Source organism: Lissotriton helveticus, chromosome 11 (assembly GCF_964261635.1).
Source record: "Lissotriton helveticus chromosome 11, aLisHel1.1, whole genome shotgun sequence".
NCBI classification, from domain to species: Eukaryota; Metazoa; Chordata; class Amphibia; order Caudata; family Salamandridae; genus Lissotriton; species Lissotriton helveticus.
In genome coordinates, this window is record NC_136072.1 from 164,176,744 (window position 1) to 164,201,038 (window position 24,295).

General features: G+C 47.8%; 1 protein-coding gene across 9 annotated transcripts in view; it reads right to left on the reverse strand.

The window, feature by feature from the left end:
* Positions 1 to 24,295, reverse strand: part of ATP13A3 (ATPase 13A3) — a 430,700-nt gene that overhangs the window by 288,001 nt on the left and 118,404 nt on the right. For all 9 annotated transcript variants that reach the window (XM_078666249.1, XM_078666244.1, XM_078666250.1 and 6 more), the window contains one exon: positions 986 to 1,066. In XM_078666249.1, coding sequence (XP_078522375.1) covers positions 986 to 1,066 — 81 coding nt within the window. The remainder of the gene's footprint in view (positions 1 to 985; positions 1,067 to 24,295) is intronic.

The window sequence follows — 24,295 nt, forward strand, 5'->3', positions numbered from 1 at the left end:
GACCCCAGCCATTTTGGGTATCGGAGTTCCGCAAATCCCCAAAAGGTTCTGGGGAGTTTGCACTTTTATTTGGATTAAATCCAAGGAGTCTCTTTTATAGGTGGCTCAACAACGACATGGGGTCAGTGTATACCTACAATGCCATCTTCATATTTTTTCAGGTTATAGAAATCATGTCCCACATCCTGAAATTATAGCAATTTCTCTCTTGCGGAAGCCAAATCAGGTCTACAGTAAACATTCTGGGACTGCAAATCTGAAAAGGACAATGGGAGAAAAGGCTCATTTGTCCAACTGGATTTTTTAAATTCCTGGCTTTGCAAATCACAAATGCAACAGAATTACATTCATATGTAAAGCCTGTCCAGCAACTTTTTCAAACTACTTATATGTCAACAGCTACTAAATAGAGTTCCCAGGCTTACGTCACAATTTAGGAATGTCTACAGAGAAGGAATGGTTCAACCTCGAAACATCATACATGGTCAAGACACTCAACATTTCAGGTAGGTTTTGTACAACCCAAAACTGAGATTTCACCTGCCTAGGGTATAGTCCACTGCAGAAAGAAAAAGACCAGTAGACAGGCCCAAGACTAGGTGAGCCTTGCCCTTTCGGAATTCAAAGTCAATATGATTATTTTAGTATAAAAGTTCACAAAAACGGACATCGTATATAAAAAAAATCTATTTCCAGTCATCATCCAGCAGAAAAATGCAAACATGTTGGTAGCAACTATTACTAAACAACGGTCGGAGGAAAACCTTCAATTTGGCTGTGAAACATACTGCGGACAGGCGCTCAAAACGATATTACCCAGCCAGACACTGCACATCATGCCAGCTTGAGTATCTTGGTTTACAATGCTACCAGACTTGAGTGGGGTCTTCAGGTATGTTTTCTTATAACGGTGCATATTCTTTATATGGCTACCAAAGTCACACCATAAAACATTAGCCCATCACTCACAAATAAGGATAACTACCTGTAATCTTGCACATCTTTTTGGAGTCCTTTACTGTGGTCATTATGGATTGACCAGCACAGTGTTCCATGATCCAGGCCCCTGAAAAAAAAAGAAAAAATAAATTAAGCTTTTCTGTTGTCTTGTTTATATAAAGCCGTATCAACATAGTATGTTTCACTAATAGAGTGATTTATTGCAAATAAATGTTTACTTTAGTAGAAGTGGTACAAATAAATTAAAAGAGGCATTTTTAAATACTAACAGATTTTCAGGGGGGCATGGCCACGATGGCGGTGGAGTAGGATGTGGATCCTGCCTCTCGGCTGCCCGATTCTGCCAACACACCACTCTGCAGGGCTCATTGCCGGCATCCTCTCGTAATCCACTATGCCTGTCCTGTGTTCCAGAAGTCGACATTGGGTTTTCGTTGCAAGGATGGCTTTGAATCGCTGACAACAAACTGAATCCGCAAGGCACAAGACGGCAGCCTTGTAGATACAAGCTGCACACTGTGCCTCCCCCGGAGCTGCTAGCCCGACTCCACTGCGGCGATCTGTGGAGAGATCTTCGCCTTCATTTTTGTGCAGTATTTGGCTGCCCTTAAAAGAATGAGGAGCACCTACATGCCGCATTGTCGGAGGGACTGCCCTCAGGCCCACGCTCCACGACCCGAGGGCCTGCAGACTGCCTGGGAGAACCAGAGGTGACAAACCTGGCCTCCGACTGAAGAGAAGGAGAGCACTGATCCCCCATGTTTTGCCTGCATCACCGCTCCCTGCAACAGTCTTAGTGACCGAGCCATCCTATCCGGCAGCCTGGCATTCCCCGCAGCCTGGTGTCCTTCGCATACTCTGCCCCTCGCTGGGTCTGCATCTCCTCTCCCTGCTGCCGCTCCAGTGACTGAGCCGTCCTGACTCATGGCCTGGCATCCCTTGTATCCTCCACCCAGCTGCTGGCAGTGTCTGGTGGAGGAGCAGGCCATATGGCCCACTGAAGAAGTTCGGCGGCGGTTTTGGGAGGGCGGTAAGTGTGACAGTGAGGCCGGAGAGCCGATTGCAGGAGACAGACCTAGTCACCCAGGGGCTTACCTACTGGAATTTACCCCAGAAGCATCGCTGGGACAAAGGCAAACTGAATTCCGGTGCAAGCGTTCTTGCGACAAGCTGCATCTCCAGGCGTACTGGTGAGTGCTCTCCTGGGCCTACGCCCTCTCAATTAGGCCCCGACCACTGAATCTGAAACTCCTTTTCATGCACTGTGACCTATGATCATAGACTTAGTTCCCTACAGGCCGGTACTACTCGCATGCACTGCCAGCTTTCTCCACAGATGTTGCTTCTTCGTTGCTTCCCTTGCTATAGACTTGCCTATATATCTCTCATACTAGCAGTCGAAGTCAACTGGTCTCGCTATAGGTTGCAGGGGGAGGACCACTCTACATCCTCCGACTCGCTAACACCGTCCACTGGGACTCACACCCACACAGAAACTGAGCTAAAGCGTCACACACAATGGCCACCTACATGAGCAAGCGTGACCAATTTGTCAGAGACATGCTTATCCACTCCACATTGGCTTCATCCAAAGATCCATCGCCAGCCTCTCAACCCTCTGGTCATTCTGATTCAGAGGGGCCAAAAGATGAGGATCAAGCCCCAGTATTCCGGGGTTTCTTGACCTCCCTCTTTAACTCCCTCAAGGCTAATCTCCAAATGTTAAAAGATAATCTCTCCGGCAATCTACGGGACATGCAGCAGGACTTGATTTCGCTTGGCGATCGCATTGCTACATTGCAAGACAATGAGACCTCGAAGGGGGACGACGTAGAGATCCTACGACAAGAAATCATTTGTCTCCATTAACAGGACAAGCTGAGGGCCCATGCGGAAGATCCTGAAAAAAGAACCCTCCGGAAAAGAAATAGGCTGTCGGGCCTTCCAATTGGGGCAGAAGGATCGAACTTAAGGGAATATATGCAAGCGTTTTTTTTGCTCCATTCTAAGATGTGATGCAACTGCAGTGCTGCACCTTGATAGGGTGCATCGGGTCGGCTGGCCTGGGAACAGGACAACGGTGGATATACTGGCCTGAATTCACATCTTTTCAGAAAAAAGAAGACATCTTGAAAGCAGCCAGAGAGCAACAACCCACCAACTTTAGAGGCCATATTGTTGGCCTCTTCCAAGACATTTCCTTTTCGAACCTCCAACGTCAAAAGGAATTAAAGCCAGTCACTGACTGTAGGAAGGGGGAGTCTCTGGGTGGCGCAGTGCAACACTGGCGACAAGCAGGGCCTCTCTCTTCCTCGTCAGGGCTGAGGGTTACCTTCAAGACAACCTCTGCTTACCCTCTAGGTAGTGTGGCTTAAGCAGTCTTAGGCTAATCTCTGGGGCATGTAGGGTTAAACATTTGCAATATTATACCATCACCACCAACCCACCACACAATGACACCAAACTGTAGTTGTAAAAATATATGTTCTTTATATAAATCTCAAGCAGGCTTGTAAATACAGTCTTGGTTACTTCTTCAATGCAGGTTCCAGTATTCTTTATCACAAAGTCACAGTTCTTAAACAAACGCACTCGTTCGGGCCTTCTGCCCAGCTTTAAGAAAGTTCAAGGGTCTTAGAGCGCTTCAGGGCGCTTTCCGCTGTCTCAGCTTCAGAAATGAGCTACCCGGCGGGGCCTGACTCGGGAAGAGGGGGCCGCGGGCCTCAGAGAGCGTCACTCGGGAAGAGGGGGCCGCGGGCCTTCGGGAGCGTCAGGCGGGGCCTCGGGGGCCAAGAGCAGAGCGAGCCTCTGCTTCAGGGGCGGCTCGCGCTGCCAGCAGTTGTGCGGCTCCCGGGGTGCCGGAGATCAGTCAGCGCGGTGCGAGCTCGGATTGCAGGACGCTCGCACCGCGACGGGCAAAAGACAGTACCTTGAACTTCTTGGGGTGATCTTTGAAGAGGACGGCTGCAGGGGGGGGGAGCTGTCCCACGTCGCGTTGCTTCCTTGACGGGCGAGGCGAGCTGCGGCTCGAGGCAGCAGGTCACGGGTCACCCGGGGCGGCGGTGCTCGATGGGGTCTCAGGTCCTTCGCTCAGTCTCCTCTTCAGTCCTGACGGCGGCGGCTGGGTGTGGCGCAGTGGCAGTACGGTCCCCAAGTGCGGGACGTACCCAGCCAAAGTGCCGGTCGCGGTGATGCCCTTTCAGCGGGGCAGTCGGACAGGACGCTGATAGCGGGGGAGGACAGCAGGGCGGCAGTCCGTCTTTGCGGGGAAGTCTACGGCGCTTGCCCAGTAGACCTCGATGCTTGGACCGGACGGGTCCTCCGTTACTTTGTTCTCGTGGGGCGAAAGGCAGACGCCGTCGCGGTGCTCGGGCCAGCGGCGGCTGGGCCTCACGATGCTAGGGCGGCTGGCTGAACTCACGGTCACGGTGTGCAGGGGGGTAGATGCCCTCGTCCTCCTCAATCAGCGCTGCAGCGATAAGCAGCACACACAGCAGATGCTTTGGTCAGGGGTTAGTGCTCACTGTTCCTGGAGCGCTGGTCAGGGGGCAAGTTCAACAGCAAGCCCTTGGAGATCTTTCAGCAGAGTTTGGCACAAAGTTCAAAATAAAGCAAAAGTCTCTTGTAGTCTTTTTCTCTTCCTCTCCTTTGGCAGCAAGGCACCAGACACAGGCCAGAGTCAGCACTCCTCCTTGTAGTCCTTCCAGGTCCTTCTCTTCGGGCAGAGTTTCTCTTGTAGCACAAACAGGATCTAATTTACAAGGAGCAGGGCTCCTTCTTTTATACCCAGTTTCTTTTGTTCTAGCAAGCCAGGGGGGCCTCTGCATAACTGCTCCAGTCTCTGAGTACTTGTTGTGGGTACTTCTGGCTTCTGTATTCAGTGTGAGTGCAGGCACATCAGCCGCTCCCCAGGGGGGCGGAGCCGGCATTGTGAGGGCAGGAGTGGCCTGAGCACTTTGTTGACAAGCTTCGGTCCTTCCTGGGCCAGGTGCAGGCTGAGTCATCAGTCGCTCCCCAGGAGGGCGGAGCCAGCATTGTGGAGGCAGAGCACAGCCTGATGCATCATTCAGGGGAAACTCCCACCACCCTCTAAGGTGTCATCTGGCTATTCACTACCTGTCAACTCCCAGCCCTGTCACTCACACACACCAGACAGTCAGATCCACATCCAAGCAGAGGCGGGCTGAAATGGTTAGGCAAGCAAATGCGAACTTTCTAAAAGTAGCATTTGCAAACACAGGATATTAAAATAAACTTTACTAAAAGAAGTATTTTATTATTCTGAGTTCAGGCATACTAAACATGAATTTCTACCATGTTCCCTGAGCCTGCTGGGATTATAGAGTGTAATAATTCCAGCAGCCCATCTGGCCTAGAAGGGAACAGGTAGCCTTACAATAGTGAAAAACGACTTTGGTAGTAATTCACTATTAGAACATGCCACACACATCAGGGCATGTTCTACCTTACACTACAATGCACCCTGCCCTCAGGCCTACCATAGGGGTGACTAATATGAAGTTAAGGGAAGGTTCAGGGGCTGGCAAGTGTGTGCACTTGCCCAGCTAGCATGACAGTACCAGACTGCACGCAGGTTCTGCAATGGCAGACCCTAGACACATTTTAAGGCTGCTTCTGTGGGTGGCGCAACCAGCGCTGCAGGCCCACTAGCAGTATTGGCATTCACAAGCCCTGGCACTCCTGGTGCACTTTACTAGGGACTAACAGTAAATCCAATGAACCAATCATGGACATCAATCACATGTACACTTTACAACAGGGAGAGCATATGCACTTTAGCACTGGTCAGCAGTGGCAAAGTGCCCAGAGTCATTAAACCAACAAAAACAGGTCAGAGAGAGTATTGGAGGAAGGCAAAAAGTTTAGGGATGACCCTGCCAAGAGGCCCAGGTCCAACACAACCCCCTTCCAGCCAAAACGCAGGGTAGACCAATCACCACTGTGATGGGCTTCCCTGCTTTGGGCGATAGAACCTGGACCTGGCCCGCAACAGCAGGGGCACATTCCAGTTCTACGCCAATCTGCACCTCCTTCAAATCCTCTGTTCATACTCTCAGGGTCCACCAAGCCAATCCATGGGAAACCCTTCTCTACACCTGTGGACACCACCTGTGCAGCCTTGAACCTTAATTCGCTCACAGGTGTGTCCCAACAGGCAGACAGAAAAATGTCACAGTGGCCACTGACAGTAGTCAGGAATGAGACCCAAGCCTTACGCCTCTCAGGGCTCTCAAACCTCTGTGGCCTTAAAGAGTGGGGGGCATTAGCCCCAGGTGCTTGGCACCCTTGGTCCACTCTCCCTCCTGTCAGGTCAGGTATGCCATCCTGGCACTGACCCACCAGCCTCAGGTCTGTACCTGACGGCTGTACGAAAGACTGGGGTGGCCTCTCCCACACCCGGTCCTCCTCCTGGGGGCTCTGTACCCTCCCACCTGGAGGGGTACCCCCTTCCAGAATTGTCAGGGCACCTGTGGCAGGTGACCTGCACAATTCGCCCACCAGTTCAGGGGTGCTATCCTGCAACTGGGGCACCAGGTCAGGGGGGACACCCTGCACCTGGCCCTTAAACCTAGGGTCTAAACCCTCAAACTGCACCGGGGTCAGAGGCGAGGACTCCCTCCCTCTGCACCCCCTTCCACAGTACTGCCCACTCCCAACTGGAGTGGTACCCCTAGAAGTGACATGGGCCAGGACACTGATTACAGTGGCCCTGCCCTCCAGGTCAGACAACACCTGACCCTGGCTTCTCAACTCAGGGACCCAACCCTGCAGTTGAACACTTGCCTGGCGCACCAGGACTTTCCGGGGAGCACGCCTGCCCCCCCTGAGGGTGGCACATAGCTCATGTGTAGTGCAACAGCCTGCCCGGCGCGGATCTCCCAACCCCTGTCCCTCTGACAGTGCGGGAAGATCCCCCAGGACAGAAGTGGTGTCCCCCTGGTCATTCACTGGGGACGCAGCCCTGCTGGCTGGCCCCTGACCCACTGGTTCTTCCACTGGGGACTCTTTCCCCCTCTCGCCCCTCTTTCTGGACTTCTGCACCCTCCCAACTGGAGTGGTACTGCCAGTCACCAGAACTACTGGAGCCCTGTTTACAGAGCCTCCACGTTCTCTAGCCACTGGGGGATCCCCCTCAGCGGGTGACTCATCCGGACAGCCTAGGCTCCCCACCTGGTGTTCCCTTAAAGAACCATCCAGGCTCTGAGACTGAGGTTGGGCACTACCGGGACAAAACCCATTCTCACTCCTTCCCCTTAAGGACAGGACGTGAGGCCCTACACCCATCTCACTACTACAGGACCTAGCTGGGCTACTCTGCGCCACTTCCACCACTCTGGGCTGGAAGATACCTGAGACACTCCCCACAGGATCACACCCCAATGCCTCTCCAGACCCTCGGGAATCCACCACAAGGTCTGCCTCCAATGTGAGCTCCCTGGGGCCAGAGAACTCACTCTCAAACAGGTGTTGGCATAGCTCTGGAAAACTGGGACTTAAAGTATGCTCTCCCACAATTGGATTACACAGCCCCCTAGTAGGGTTAACCAAATTATCCTTCACCTCACCATCCAGCGCCTCACACACATACTCCACACCATTCTTCTGAGACTGGCCAGACAGTAGCGAACTGTCTCTGTCACACAACCCACACTCTTCTGGGCGGTCCTTACACTCACCCACCAGGACCTCAACCATGGGGGAATCCCTCCCACCACTAGGACCATGAACTCCTACGCCAGCTACCCTATTCCCTTCAGGGACGCTGCGCACTACTGGAGCTACCTCATGCCCTTGAACCTCCTGGTGTATGTTAACCCCCTCCAAGTCAGGTGCCATATCTCTAGGTGCGCGCGCTATGCTGTCTGCACTAGATACCTGAATGTTGCTGCCACCATCTGAGCTGGACTCCACCTCCAACTCAGCAAAGCTCAATCTCTGAGCTACACACATTTCTTGTTGCTGGGCTGAAGCCCTCCTGGCCTCAAGCGCCTCGAGCTCCAAGTCAAGTTTCCTCATTCTTAAGTCATGCGCAAGCTCCATTTTCATTACTTCCAGGGCTAACCTCCTAGATTCTAGCTCCAGTTGCCCATTTATTTCCAGCTCTGCCAACTTCAATTCATGATCTCGGGTTGCCTGTCTGTCCGCCAGCTCCTCTGGCGACAGACCTCGGCCAGAAACACTGCTACCCAATGGGGAGGTTGCACCCCTACACTCTGGAGTCAGGGGTCCCTCCAGCTGCTGTTCTGCATCCTCAAATTCAAAATCCTTTCCAGGGGCATTCCTTGCCTTGACCCAGGCCCTCAGCGCCTTTTGGAACTGCTCCCTTCTGGAGAGTCCGGTCATGGAAATGTTCAAATTTTTGCAGAAGCTCCTGAGCTGTTTCCCAGTGTAGTTTTCTAGTTTCTCCCAATCACAGTCAATAGAAGAAATGGATGCTGCCTTTTCCATTTTCACTGACACAGGCATGACTTCAAAAACACATGGAGATCTCTTCTCGCAAATCATAAATCCAAAAAAAACAAAGTCTGTGGCTTAGTTACTGGACTGTCATCACTGTGCAATGGTCAATAGTTAAGGCATGAACACTGCAAATGTAAATTCGCTATCCTCACCGCTGCGTCCAATGTAGGAAGGGGGAGTCTCTGGGTGGCGCAGTGCAACACTGGCGACAAGCAGGGCCTCTCTCTTCCTCGTCAGGGCTGAGGGTTACCTTCAAGACAACCTCTGCTTACCCTCTAGGTAGTGTGGCTTAAGCAGTCTTAGGCTAATCTCTGGGGCATGTAGGGTTAAACATTTGCAATATTATACCATCACCACCAACCCACCACACAATGACACCAAACTGTAGTTGTAAAAATATATGTTCTTTATATAAATCTCAAGCAGGCTTGTAAATACAGTCTTGGTTACTTCTTCAATGCAGGTTCCAGTATTCTTTATCACAAAGTCACAGTTCTTAAACAAACGCACTCGTTCGGGCCTTCTGCCCAGCTTTAAGAAAGTTCAAGGGTCTTAGAGCGCTTCAGGGCGCTTTCCGCTGTCTCAGCTTCAGAAATGAGCTACCCGGCGGGGCCTGACTCGGGAAGAGGGGGCCGCGGGCCTCAGAGAGCGTCACTCGGGAAGAGGGGGCCGCGGGCCTTCGGGAGCGTCAGGCGGGGCCTCGGGGGCCAAGAGCAGAGCGAGCCTCTGCTTCAGGGGCGGCTTGCGCTGCCAGCAGTTGTGCGGCTCCCGGGGTGCCGGAGATCAGTCAGCGCGGTGCGAGCTCGGATTGCAGGACGCTCGCACCGCGACGGGCAAAAGACAGTACCTTGAACTTCTTGGGGTGATCTTTGAAGAGGACGGCTGCAGGGGGGGGAGCTGTCCCACGTCGCGTTGCTTCCTTGACGGGCGAGGCGAGCTGCGGCTCGAGGCAGCAGGTCACGGGTCACCCGGGGCGGCGGTGCTCGATGGGGTCTCAGGTCCTTCGCTCAGTCTCCTCTTCAGTCCTGACGGCGGCGGCTGGGTGTGGCGCAGTGGCAGTACGGTCCCCAAGTGCGGGACGTACCCAGCCAAAGTGCCGGTCGCGGTGATGCCCTTTCAGCGGGGCAGTCGGACAGGACGCTGATAGCGGGGGAGGACAGCAGGGCGGCAGTCCGTCTTTGCGGGGAAGTCTACGGCGCTTGCCCAGTAGACCTCGATGCTTGGACCGGACGGGTCCTCCGTTACTTTGTTCTCGTGGGGCGAAAGGCAGACGCCGTCGCGGTGCTCGGGCCAGCGGCGGCTGGGCCTCACGATGCTAGGGCGGCTGGCTGAACTCACGGTCACGGTGTGCAGGGGGGTAGATGCCCTCGTCCTCCTCAATCAGCGCTGCAGCGATAAGCAGCACACACAGCAGATGCTTTGGTCAGGGGTTAGCGCTCACTGTTCCTGGAGCGCTGGTCAGGGGGCAAGTTCAACAGCAAGCCCTTGGAGATCTTTCAGCAGAGTTTGGCACAAAGTTCAAAATAAAGCAAAAGTCTCTTGTAGTCTTTTTCTCTTCCTCTCCTTTGGCAGCAAGGCACCAGACACAGGCCAGAGTCAGCACTCCTCCTTGTAGTCCTTCCAGGTCCTTCTCTTCGGGCAGAGTTTCTCTTGTAGCACAAACAGGATCTAATTTACAAGGAGCAGGGCTCCTTCTTTTATACCCAGTTTCTTTTGTTCTAGCAAGCCAGGGGGGCCTCTGCATAACTGCTCCAGTCTCTGAGTACTTGTTGTGGGTACTTCTGGCTTCTGTATTCAGTGTGAGTGCAGGCACATCAGCCGCTCCCCAGGGGGGCGGAGCCGGCATTGTGAGGGCAGGAGTGGCCTGAGCACTTTGTTGACAAGCTTCGGTCCTTCCTGGGCCAGGTGCAGGCTGAGTCATCAGTCGCTCCCCAGGAGGGCGGAGCCAGCATTGTGGAGGCAGAGCACAGCCTGATGCATCATTCAGGGGAAACTCCCACCACCCTCTAAGGTGTCATCTGGCTATTCACTACCTGTCAACTCCCAGCCCTGTCACTCACACACACCAGACAGTCAGATCCACATCCAAGCAGAGGCGGGCTGAAATGGTTAGGCAAGCAAATGCTAACTTTCTAAAAGTAGCATTTGCCAACACAGGATATTAAAATAAACTTTACTAAAAGAAGTATTTTATTATTCTGAGTTCAGGCATACTAAACATGAATTTCTACCATGTTCCCTGAGCCTGCTGGGATTATAGAGTGTAATAATTCCAGCAGCCCATCTGGCCTAGAAGGGAACAGGTAGCCTTACAATAGTGAAAAACGACTTTGGTAGTAATTCACTATTAGAACATGCCACACACATCAGGGCATGTTCTACCTTACACTACAATGCACCCTGCCCTCAGGCCTACCATAGGGGTGACTAATATGAAGTTAAGGGAAGGTTCAGGGGCTGGCAAGTGTGTGCACTTGCCCAGCTAGCATGACAGTACCAGACTGCACGCAGGTTCTGCAATGGCAGACCCTAGACACATTTTAAGGCTGCTTCTGTGGGTGGCGCAACCAGCGCTGCAGGCCCACTAGCAGTATTGGCATTCACAAGCCCTGGCACTCCTGGTGCACTTTACTAGGGACTAACAGTAAATCCAATGAACCAATCATGGACATCAATCACATGTACACTTTACAACAGGGAGAGCATATGCACTTTAGCACTGGTCAGCAGTGGCAAAGTGCCCAGAGTCATTAAACCAACAAAAACAGGTCAGAGAGAGTATTGGAGGAAGGCAAAAAGTTTAGGGATGACCCTGCCAAGAGGCCCAGGTCCAACACTGACTTTTTAAGACATTTCCTTTTCAACCCTCCAACGTCAAAAGGAATTCAAGCCAGTCACTGATTTTCTATGCTCTAGAGAAGTATCCTATGGGTGGGGACACCCCTTTCGACTAATCTTCCACTGGGAGGCTCAACTCCACCAAATAGTGTCACTGGCAGAGGCCCGACGACTCCTAGGCCTACCCGATGAGGATGAATCCCCTGACCCTCTACATAGCACACATAACTGAGGACCAAGCAGCTCCAGCGCCCTGGCCCCCATGAGTGAACACAAGAGAGTTAAGATGTCTTGTACAGACTTGCTTCTGACACGGGTGGCAAAGCAACCTGACAACACTCTCTGGCCGTCTAGAATACTTATATGGCAACATTTTGACAATGCAGGAAGATTGGGTGGGCAAGGACATGTCAGCTGAACGAGGGACTTAACTCCGATCTCTGAGCCACTGGCCTGCTCGACCATGTGGTTTACCATTTCTAATGGACATTTTCCATTTGTTCTTTTATATTTTATGTTATTCTCTTTTCATTATTTAGGGGATTATCATTCCTTAAATCTGAACGGGGGTACCAAGTCACTCAAGTCTGGTGTTAACACTTTCTTCTGACCTCCCATCCTATACGCCCCATACCTACCCTTTACAATATGCCTGATCTTCACACCCACTTAACTAATGACCCTAGATCTTAAAATTTCAAGCCTTAACGTTAGAGGCCTTAACAAACCAGTTATTAAGTTGGAGATAATCCACAAACGTACACGTACCACCCCGGTGTGGAGAGAGCTGGAACGAACGTGCCTGCTCCTCAAACACCTTACATTAGATAGAGCAGAATATGCCTTAGTCTGTCTGAAGCTCAAGTTTTATCTGGGTAGGAACCGTTGCGGGCGACTGTTGTTGCACCACTTTCCAGGATTCACTCTTGCTCCATTCAGGTTATCTGGCCCACCCCAACTATAGAGGTGCATTCTAATCCGCAGATTGCAGACGCCTTCCACAACGTTTACAAGTCTCTCTATGCAGAATCTGTAAGATCTCCTGTCGACTCCTCTGAATATCTTGCCTCCCACCTTCCATCCCCACTCCCGTGGCAAATAGCGGACTCCCTGTATAAGCCAATACGCATAGAATTAGTAGTCTCTGCAATTGCCCGGCTCAAGGTTTTAAAGTCCCAGATACCTGATGTTTCCCCTCTAAATTCTACAGAACCTTCTGTCAGGAATTAGCTCCTCTTCTTACTAGGCCCTTTAACTCCTTTGCTTCCTCTGGCTACCTTACAGACTATGTTAGAGGCATCCATTTTGGTCATTCCCAAGCCGGGCAAGGACCAGACATTGGGTGGGTCATATAGACCTATATACCTCCCAAATATCGACGCCAAATTATTTGCAAGCATCCTAGTCATCGACTTAACGCAAAAATGTCGGGCCTGATCTCACCAAATCAAGCTGGCTTCAGTCCAGGGCGGCAATGTGGGGACAACACTAGGCATATCTACCATCTGCTCGATAAAGTGTCTCGGACACAAAAAGTTTTCCTTCTCCACTCGACTGACGCAGAGAAAGCATTCGACAGAGTCCATTGGCCTTATCTTTTCCAGACTTTAGAATTTTTTGCTTTTGGAGATCAGTTTCTTGGTTGGATCAGAAGAATCTATAACTCCCCTAGAGCTACAGTGCGAATCAAAAGGCTTTCTTCTTTGCCTTTTCCGGTTTCCTGAGGCATGAGGCTGGGATGTCCCCTTTATCCTCTCCTGTTTGCCCTGTACATGGAGCCCCTTGCCCAACAGATACGAGCGAATCCAGATATCTCTGGCATCACTTTTGGAGGTGAGCAACATCCTAATGTAGGATTAAATCATCTCCATTATCTTCATTGTCAAGTTATAACTGGCTTTGATCTCCGTCAAGCAAAAAAGCTGATTTACAATGGACACCAGATTGTGGCTTTGTGGCTGAGGCAATGTCCTGTCTGAATGGGGACAAGGTGTGTCAGGGTGAAACAGACGCAACCTCGATAGAGGCATAAATTAGGTTCGGAGGTGGACCTCAATACCTGAACAGGCCAGGCACCAAAGTCTACCAGGACTCTTCATAATACCAAATGCCATTGCTTTCATCATGTACCTTACATTTTCTCCATCCCTTCTTCAGAATCTAAAGGCTTTCAACATTTATGGCTGGTCTGAGGTACAGGGTATGATAATGAATGCTAAGTGGTCTAGGTCTGCTGGGGGGTTAAAGGGATGGGGTATAAGTTAATACTTGTAAATTGGGACAAGTATGTTACTAATTTCACAAGAAAGAACCTCAGTAAATTAAATAAGAACTATGACAGAAGAGTGATTTGGATTTAATGAAGATTACCATAACCCACTGATTTTCTACTCACAGATCCAAAGAAAGTGTAACAAACAGATTTTGAGAGAATAAACAGGTGCTTGCCATGCACCATAGAGAATCTAAGCTTTGAGACGCGCTAGGAAAAAGTACAAATAAATATACAAGGGTAAACTGGCTCCTCAGGGTACAGGGGGAAAAACCCCGAACTAGCACAAGCAAGCTAATGAACCAGAATACGCAAACAAAGTGATCAGATTGCAAAAACTCGCGGATGCAGGTGAGATATGCGCGGCATACTCTGTTGTGCAATCAGTAATCACATGACAGCTCTCCCAAGCCCTTCTGACCTTGTAAGAACCACGTTAAACTTTCAATAAATAATTAAATCACATGTCTCAAAGCAAGAGCCGTGGAAAGCAAGCACATTCCGATCACAGCTGGTTGAAAACGCTTCTGAACTCCTGCACAACAAGAAAAATCATCCTTCGTCTATGCAGTTTGAAGTAATTCAAGAAGTGAAGGTTTAAATATTAAAAAAAGAAAACAAGCAGTGGCAGAGCTAATAGGTATAGGTTTAAAGTGGCGATGCTCTGAAGGGAGGAATGTGAGTTGGCGCGTGACGAAAGCAAGATTTACTCTGGGGAAGGAGAGAGGTTCATGAGGGAGGAAGAAAAAGATGGCCTGCAAGAGAAATATGGTAAAACATATGGGAAAGAGGGATGGAAGGAAGGAGCCATCAGGTAGTAAAGTGGAAGGGGCGGTGAAACACACCATCCGGAGTGGACAGAGAGGTCTATGTTTGCAAAACAGTTGGTCATACACATAAATGCTGCAACTCCTTTGGAGGCGGAAAGATAAAACTTAACAATAGCAACAAAGGAGGGAGAGAAATACTCTGCTGGTCTGAGCAAAGATGTGATTGACAAAGACTCAAACTAAAGGCTTACTAGCACTCAGCCAGAGCCCGCTCTATGTATAGTAGCAAGAAAAGTTGACTAAGCTATCAAAACCCAGATGTAAAACTGAAAAGACAAAGTTCCACCATGACACAGCGTGGCGGTGTGTACGTGCATATACAACTTCCTCAAACTCACGTTTACTTCTCTTCAATGTGAAGCACTTGACTTGTTTCTCTTAAATTACCATTCAAGAAACTTTACTGCACAACAACAGTAGATGCAGAAAAGACTTTATGCGGGCAAAAATAGTAAATGAAGCTGAAAAGAATTGCTCAAGAGCTTGGAGTTTGAGGGATTGGAGTTGTTGGCACTTCGGCCTAAAAAATCAAATATATGGAGAAGAGTACGGGCATGGACATATGAAATACCACGTATCCAAAAATGTAAAACCTTATTTTATTAACTGAAGGACATGTACGCAGTCCAAGCGACGCTATTCCAAAAACTGCAGCTTTGGTAATCAACATTCTTCACACAACACATGAGCATAAGTTCAAAATTCCATCTGCAAACAGAAGCCCATTATTGGCTGAAAACCGAGCAGTGCTGTTGCAAAACCCCATGCTTTAGGCAAAATTAATGTTAAACAGCAAAAACCTTCCTCCCCAACCCCCTGCCTTCTCGCTAGCATTTCTATACAATAGAGTGATACGCTTATTTTAGATAATAATGCATAGAACCTGTTAAAAGACAGAAGTTCCATTTTCTAAATTAGCACACATTCATTATTATGATACAACCGACAATTTAGAACACAATGCCTTATTAACCATGCCGCCATTAAATAGTGGGACACACTAAAAGCCACCTTTCTAGATGTATCCATTATGTATAATTCCAAAACGGGTTTCAATGTACATCTGCTCACGTCCCCCCATCAAATGGCTCAAGAACATGGCCCAAAGCACAGGATATAGCAAACAAAGTCACAAAGGATTATTTTCATCCTCTAACTGATCAATGCAGTTGAGGTGGCGCGTGGATGGACCATAAGAAGCCGACCAAGAAGGGCAAATTACTTGAACCATTGCTCAAGCCGGCTCGAGCTCACCTAGCAAAGCCTTGCACTTGGGAGTGTTCTTAAGTCTTAGGAACGTGTCCGTCAAAGAGCCTTCAGTAGTATGTGTAACCCAAATTGACAGTGACATTCTCACAGCCCCAAATTTCTGGTCCACGAAGTGAAGCATTTTGGCATTTGGTATATACCTTCAGGGCAGGAGAAAGTACCTGACCACGTTTCCTGGCCAAGCGCCACGCTTCACTTGCGCACTCAGGCAGAAGATTTCTAGACATCATAATGTAATTTTCCGTTTCAGGTCCAATGAAACTGGATATCCAAGTACCGAAATCCTTAACTGGTGAATTATCTAGTGTAAAGGTGTTCCTGAAGCCCTTCTGCGGCCTAATGTCATCAGCTTAGTTTTAGAGATATTGATGGCAAGCCCTTTTAATATATAAAATTTAAATATATCTATATGGTCCTGGAGGTTTGTAGGTGTCTTCGAGATAGATGGGCTTACTCTCCATGGACTGAGGTTACTACTTTGGAGACATCTAACAATAGGGTGTTAACGGTACTGATGCTCACAAACTTAGCTAATATACAGAGAACCAACGCAGCGGAATCAGTGACCAACTTTGACGCACAACCCTGGTCACAGGGAATAGACTTCCATTTTCCCCAGATGGAACACAATGAACTATGACATAGTTCCCATGGTGCATTTTTCCAAAATGCTAAGCAAAGCAGATGGTAATACACAGACAATGTACTGTGCTGATGAGATGCTCCTGAAGTCAGACAACAGGTCTACAATTACCAAGTACAAAAGTACTTTCTTGAGTGTAACTCATTTCTCCGGGATAAGGTAGGACCTGAACAAATGTGTCACTGTACTTAGATTTGTTCTAAAACTCTCCTACTAGTTTGAGCAGATGTTATTATCGCTAACCCAAAATTCCAATCTGGTAAGGCGAATGCATGAAAAAATGCTTTGGGGCATTGTCTAAGAGGCTTATTTGGTAGTAATTATTGGTCTTGCAACCCTTCTCATGTAGAAGCACAATTTCAGCCCTTAACCAGGAATTGGGTAGTGTCAGCCTTCAGAATTGTACTGATTTGGAACCAAAACAAAGTTGCCCTATCAAATAGGTTCAGATTTGTGTTTATGTTTGCTGTGACAGTATTGGGGCCTAAGAATTTCCAGTTTGTTGCCTGCCGATTGCTGAGAGAACCTCCCGTCATGTGAAGGGTTCTAAAGATGAACAGTCAGCAGACAGCGTAAAATAAGGGGATCAATTGCCAGCCTGGTTCACAATCTCACAGTACAGGGACAAATAGTGTGCCAACTCATGGTCTTCTGTTAAATGCGTTTGTGGCTTGAAGGTGGCATTTTACTACCATTTACTTGTATGTGCCAGTAAAGCTGCCTGTCCCCTGACCTGGCTGCCTTAAGCTGTGATATCTAGCGTTTTCCCACTGTCCCTTTTTCACGGGCATCACAGTGTTCGAATATCTCCCATGATCTATAATGCCCCTAGAGTCCTGCTCTTCATAGCCATCACAAGGGACACCTTGCTTATTCTATAATCGCTATTGAACAATGTGTACACTTTAGGCTTCAGTGGCCTCCTACTGGGGATGGGTTTAGTGAGATGCAAGGTGATGAGTTCACAGATGATTAAGCGCAATGCAATGAGTTGGTCTGGATCAAGAGTGGCATGGTTGGGGTATGTCAGTACAGTTGAGATGAGAGTTGCTCTAAAAGGTTGGCACACTTTACATGGTTCTTCGCTCACTGTGACAAGTACAATATCACAACTCAACAAATGGTGACAGTTTTCTAAACAAGCATTTACAATGCAACGGTCTCGCCTTTGCAAAAGTTAGAGCTATTGGCATTGTAAATGACCATGCCATTTATTTATCTTTTTTCAAAACCAACATATAAATAAAAATGTTGTAATTTACAATGCCAATATCTCTAACTTTTGCAAAGGCGAACAGGCAGACAGGGGTGCAAGACAACCAACACAGTGTGATCTGTGTACCAACAACAAACTACTACATGTGCAGGCTCCACTCTGGTGGATCACAACTACAAGGAGACTGTTTACTTTAAATACTCGGGGCACGCAGTCACCGGTTTATTATGACAGAGAAGATCATGAGTGAATTCAGTACCTTGCACACAGCGTTTTCTGTGCGTCTCATTACTAACTAGTCTCTCCCCACCAGGTAAAGCAGGAACTCTAGCACGTGTGTATTCCAGCCAATGTGACACTGTCACAGGGACCAACATCAGCGTCTTGGATCATGCAAATGCATGCTTTGGTTTGTCATCGTGTGCATTAGCACACAGCCTCCGTGAGAATTCAGTGAGGCAAGCAGAGTGCACACCCTACTCTCTGCAGCCGAAATTAATGCACGCGAGGGAACATCTTCGGTTAAGCCCTATTAGGATGCTTCGAATTCCTATTAGGATGCTTTGAATTCTAGCAAATAACAAGAACAATTTTTGTCGGACTGGTCGTTTTTACAGCTCGGATGGAAATAGACCGCATAAAAACGTAAAGCACACTGATGAAAAAGATTTGTGCATAACACACGGTGCGGGTATCTGGCATGTACACAACCCTTTCCCGTTGATGATAGAGAGCCGCCCATGTCGAAGTACTCCTCTCACAGCATCCAAACATGACCTCAGCCCGGCACCGAGCACAGACTCCCACCACATGCATGTGCGGGATGGGGGCGAAGATAGAGAAGAATACACATCCCGATGCAGCGCATCCCAAGGAAAACACCCCTGCCCTTCGAGACTCACAAACTGCATGGATTAAAGGGGCTGAGTACAGATAAACACAAATACGAGTTCTCTGGGTAGTGGCGTTCACGTCTCACGCACAGGAACCATGGGTTAAAGAACGGCGAACGGCCAGCAGCACCACCCACCCACTCGAAGTCTGGACCCTAAATCACGTGTATGCGAACCCGTGAATCCCAAGTTCACATCATCCCTCGATCAGAAGGGCTGCAGACAGAGTGCAGCCCACTGCAGAGCCCCTCCTCTCGCGATCATGCGTTGCACGGCAGCAGCATGAGCAGAGTGCTGCAGAGAAAGCACACGAGCAGCACGGCACAGCACTCCTCATGACTGTGATCCCGTCCCTCCACAAACCGCGCCCAGGACAGAGGCATGCACACAGACTGCAGATACCGCACGCATGCACTCTGCACCCCACCGTGGCTTTAGCGCCATGAAACCGCCGGTGAACGAGCGCTTTATAAATAATTTCAAATTCAATTCAATTCAGTTCGAGCAGAGGCGTAGCTCCCTCTCCGCCCCCTCCTATCCTTGCCCCTACCCCGGTATACCGCCCCAGCAGTGACCAGAGAGCGCGGGTACCTTACAGACACCATGGGAGGTCCTCGCGCCCCCAGCCAGCTACCGTGCTGTCCGGTTATCGAGTATACTCGGCGAGAGGTCTGGATCCGGGTCCTGGAGAGAAGCACTTCCGGGTTGCCGCGGGCAGCGCGGCGGCCCCTTCAGGTCACTGCAGGCGGTGGTCCGAGCGCTTCACAATAGCAACATAAATGATCAATGAGACGAGTGAACACGTACATTAGGCAAAAGTGACAATTGTGAGCAAACAAAATACAAGAGGTAGCAAAGGGTACATTACAGGAGAAATAGACTGGGACCTCGGCAAGAGGATGTAACGCCCATCACTAGAAAAGGGGCGGGGCTTAAAAAGAGAGAAAAACGCCCCCGAATCGCGTTAAGACGGGGCCTGAACTGAGTGACGCCCCTCTCCTCCAATGGCTGGCCAGCATTTACGAGGCCAGCCAATGGAGAAGAGGGGCGTGTTCTAGCCCCCATACTAGACAACATAAAATCTCGGACTCCGCCCACTGCGTGGGACGCTAGTCCGAGACCTAAAAACTTTAGTCAGAATATGTAAGACTAGGGGGTAGTGAACAATTTCAGGGCGCACCTCAACTATCACGTCAACCATGAAGTTCCAGCTCAGTAGGTAGATATAATCAATTGTGCTTATCTTCAGCCTGTACATTATTGAAGGTATGTTTTCTATCGGTCAGTGACTGATCTGCCATTATACAGATGAAACCATACAATAATGTTATCAAAGCAAGTTGATGACCAGCTCTTGAACAAAGGCTGATGAACCTACTTACATGTCAGGGAATAACAAACTAGACATTCCCCCCATGAGATAGCTATATGAGCTCTACTTGGTACGAAGGTTGTATTAAACTCGCCTGCAACTACTATCAGAGATATTTCTATGTCCTTGTTTTGCTTTTGGAGCTTGTTCAGTGTGGTGTCTAGAAGGAAGTGAATGCAATTCAGTTGTATGCATTATTCCATTACTGTGATCAAAGAATGTCAAACGCATACTAGTTTTAAAAGTGAATAGCAAATGCTCCATGTCTGGATAGCCACTGTCAATTTACTTGATCCTACAGTTCAACGTGGACCCATGGAGTTAGTCCTCCCTTATTCCAAGAATGCTGAAAGATGTATACCCCGCCATATATACTGCATTTACCAGACAAGCTTCTTGAAACAAGCAAAGTGGTGTGGACCTGCAAGCAAAATTCCATTGAATAATATATCGGCAACATTCTAATTGAATACAAAATTAGATGTAGCTGGGTGACAGACTCCTCTTGGTGGCCAATGAGCACCTTTAATAGGTTGACTCGATGGGAGATTGACCAAATACCTGCTCTGGCAGAAGAGGGGACTTGATTTACAATGTTATATTCTTTTTTACTTCAGATATCCACCACTGTACCAACCCATTAAGGAACAACATCATTTACAAACTAAGATCAAATTTCATGGTTTGCAGAAAGTTAAGCCCAGAAAAAGAGGTGGTGATTGGGAATTACACCCGAGACAACAGGAAGCCATTTGGATAAGCAGATGTAGAACGGTGCACTTTGGGTTGAACACTGATAATGAGTTACACTATTTCCTTTGAGATGTGACCGTATTTAGGTTAGTGTCGTCTCGTCCCATAGAATACTGCGTACTTATCTCATCTTTTCGAATTTTTGACATTTCAGTTGGTCCGGGGTATTTTTCGCGTAATAATTGGCGATATTTGTCCACTTTTATTAAGGGCGAGCATTTTTATTCATGAGTTGAGGCAGCAGTGTATTGAGGGATTATTGACAAACTATTATGTACACCTTTCTAGTATTACGATTAGACAGTTGTGATCATTATACACAGGGTTGATTGCATTCAAGAGTTATTTGTGAATACCATTTGGGTACATCACTTGACTTTTCATTATTCATGTGGTCATGAGTGGTTGAAGCTAAGAAACTCTTAGTCCGCAATTAGATAATTTTGGAGTTATAACGGATTGAGAGCTTTTTGACGAGTGCTTTTAGCTATATAGGTACATGATCTTATGCTGAGGGTTGGTAATGATGACCAAATTACATGTGGTGGGAGATTAAGAGGATACCTGGTTACATTTTGAAACAAGTGCCCCCAATAATATAATATTTGGAGGTATGATGGTTTAGACTTTGGAATATATGATTTTTAGGAAGACAGGACCGGCTGATGTTTCCATTTTTTTAATAGTTGCTGCTTTAAGAGCACGGCATGCGGCGGCATGTATGTAGTCCGCTGCATCTTTTTTGCATATGAGAATAGAGAAAGGTAGCGTTGTTATTTTGGGCACTCGCGATCGAAACTAGGTTAATCACTGCTGCCTCTGGCATGGTTGTAATGTCTGTATTCTTCCTTTGAATTGAAACCGCGCTGAGCTTGAAGCACTTACATTGTTCTGATATATAATATTGTGTAATGTTTAAACTTACATTTTCAGTATTGTTCATCTCGGGTTGGTGTTAACGAGGGTTGAGAAACCTTGTAGTTTTCCCGCGGGTCTATCGTAAACAGATATGGCATTGAGGAGCAGGTAGGGAACTGTGGGGCTTTGTAATAAGAGCTCACTGATTGGTGGATTTTTCACAGGAAACACACCTACTTAAAGCGCATTGGATATTGACGATGGGACACACGGAAACAGACAGTGCATTTCTGTACCAGGAAGAGTACTGCGGGGCTCCGGGAGATTAGCACACGGATTGGTGGATTCCAAACAGGAAATGCACCAACTTGAAGCGTATTGGATAGCGGCGAATGGTGGGCCTTGCATGGTATTGATTGGTCACCGGCCGGTGCGGACTAGATTGTACGCTGCATATACTAAGACTAGGCGGGAAATGAAGTAAGTTCTGATTGGAGAACTCTCAATTCAAAAGGAATTAGAGTAGCACAGACCGGCGCGCATTGGATTTGGACATTCCCAGTGACGCCGGTCTGGATGTTACACGAGAGAAACTTCTGTCCGACTTAAGGTGAAATATAGGGTTTTAGAGAGCGGTGCTTAGCTAGTTTGTTGGGATTCACTTAGTTTATTGACTGGTTATTCTATTTGTATATTTTTAGGCACGGCAAGAAACGTTTTTTATGCGTGAAATAAGGTAATTGAGAATGTGGGCGACTAGAAGCTATAGGCATTATCATTTTTGGGACATATAGGGCGATATGCATCATCAACCAGATTTGCGATTCTGAAATAGCGATTTTTTTTAGAAATCACTATTTCAGAATCGCAAATTGGGATGTATGTACAAATTCGCAATTCTTTTGCGAATTCTTAGTATTCCTTAATTGCGATTAGCAAATTGCGAATCGCAATTAGGGAATACTTTCCCATTCATTTCTAATGGCCAGGAGGCCCATAGGAATGAATGGGAAGTTATTCTCAATTTGCGATTCGCAATTTGAGAATCGCAAATTGAGAATGATTTCAAGGGTGCAGGGGTGTCCAAAGGACACCCTGTGGCACCCCTGAAATAAGCATGGGTGCACATGTGGCGCACATACATGCCCTAAGGGCATGTATATGCGTCACATGGCACTTTGAAAAATGCTAGAATGTGCATTTTTCAAGGAATTCGCGAGTTACCACCAACTTGAAGTTGGTGGTAATTTGCGATTCCTTAAGGACAATTAGCATATTTTTTTGCTTCATACATTGCATTGAAGGAATCGCAAAATGTGAGATTCCTTAAATGCAATTGCAAAATAAGGAATTGCAAATGAGCGATTCCTTGTTTTGCACCAGATTTACCTTTATACATACCATTTGGCAAATTCGCATTCACAAACGCCGAAATTCTGCGAATTCCGGCGTTTGCGAATGCGAATTTGCTTGATACATATGGCCCATAGTGATGGTAAAATTATGTTTTGATAGGGGACTGTGCAGGACAGCACATGGAGATTACCCAAGAGACTTTACTTCATTTATGTATTGATAGGTAAGCTGTTCGCTTGAGGGGCAAGGACAGTTTGGTGATGACTACAAGACTAGATACGTGATTCTTTAAATTAACATGAATGTTGAAGTTTTTTTCATTGTTCACAGATCCTACAATAGGAGGAGAGAATTTGTGCTTTAATCCAGACCTTATCTGATTGATATATGACAAATTATAGGTGAGGTGCGTGTGTATTCTTTGAATATTATGTGTAATATTTGCAGAGGTCTATAGGAGGATGTTCAACAGATTTGAGAAATAGTGAATTTTCACAATTTGACTGATTTAGGGCAACAATTTGTGCACTTAGTTGAGCGTGAGACTGGGGGGACTTGGGCATGATACTAGGAAATATGAATGTTTGAACTAGATCAAGTATTTTAATTTCATTGTGGTATTATGTGACCCCTTTTTTTTGCAGAACATTCTGAATTCTGGAATTTATTGTTGGCCTCCCTTGTGCTGGGTCATTCATTATCCGTTGAAGGTAGGCACATTGGCAATGTCATGCCTTGTAAAACACAGTTCCGACCGTTGCACATGGTGTACAGTAGAAACACGATGCTTTGGCTAGTAATGTGATAAGTTTTGATAAATCATGAGGACTAGGATTCTGAAATTTCATCTATTACACATATATACCCTTTTTTTGTTGTTTCGTTTATGACTCAGATCCATATATATTTTTGGGAAGTGGGAGACCGTAGTTCATCGGTTCATGCTACAGAGACATATATAAATATCAGCAACTTACGTGGCCCATACACAGTTCACTTTAGAGGTAGGCCTCTGCCTTTTGATATAACCACATTTTCGCAGTACAATGCAAGCTCTTTTAGTTTTTACTGGGTAGTTAGATATAATCGACATTACAACATAGTGATAAATTGTTGATCTGAATGTTTCACTTGACTGTCAGATTCATTGGGGGGACAGTGGCAGTGTTTCCCGGACCCGCTGGCCTGCTTGGGACGTTCAGTCTATGCCATCTGTAATTGCGTGTTGCGCATGTATGAAATTTTAATAGTTAAAAATTGTGGAAATTGATTTTAAAAATTTATCACATCTGTGACACTAGAACTAAATAGTGCACACACTCGCACATACACGCAGACAAATCACCTGAGCGCTCGCTTCCCCGCCTCCCCGTGATTGTGTACCGGGGAGGGAGAACACCACTTCCGGTCTCGCTGAGCGGTTAGCGCTCTAGCGGACAGGGCTGACGGGGCTATTTAGGCTGAGCCTTGCTTTCCCGCGCTGCGGTAGGGGGGACAGTGGCAGTGTTTCCCGGACCCGCTGGCCTGCTTGGGACGTTCAGTCTATGCCATCT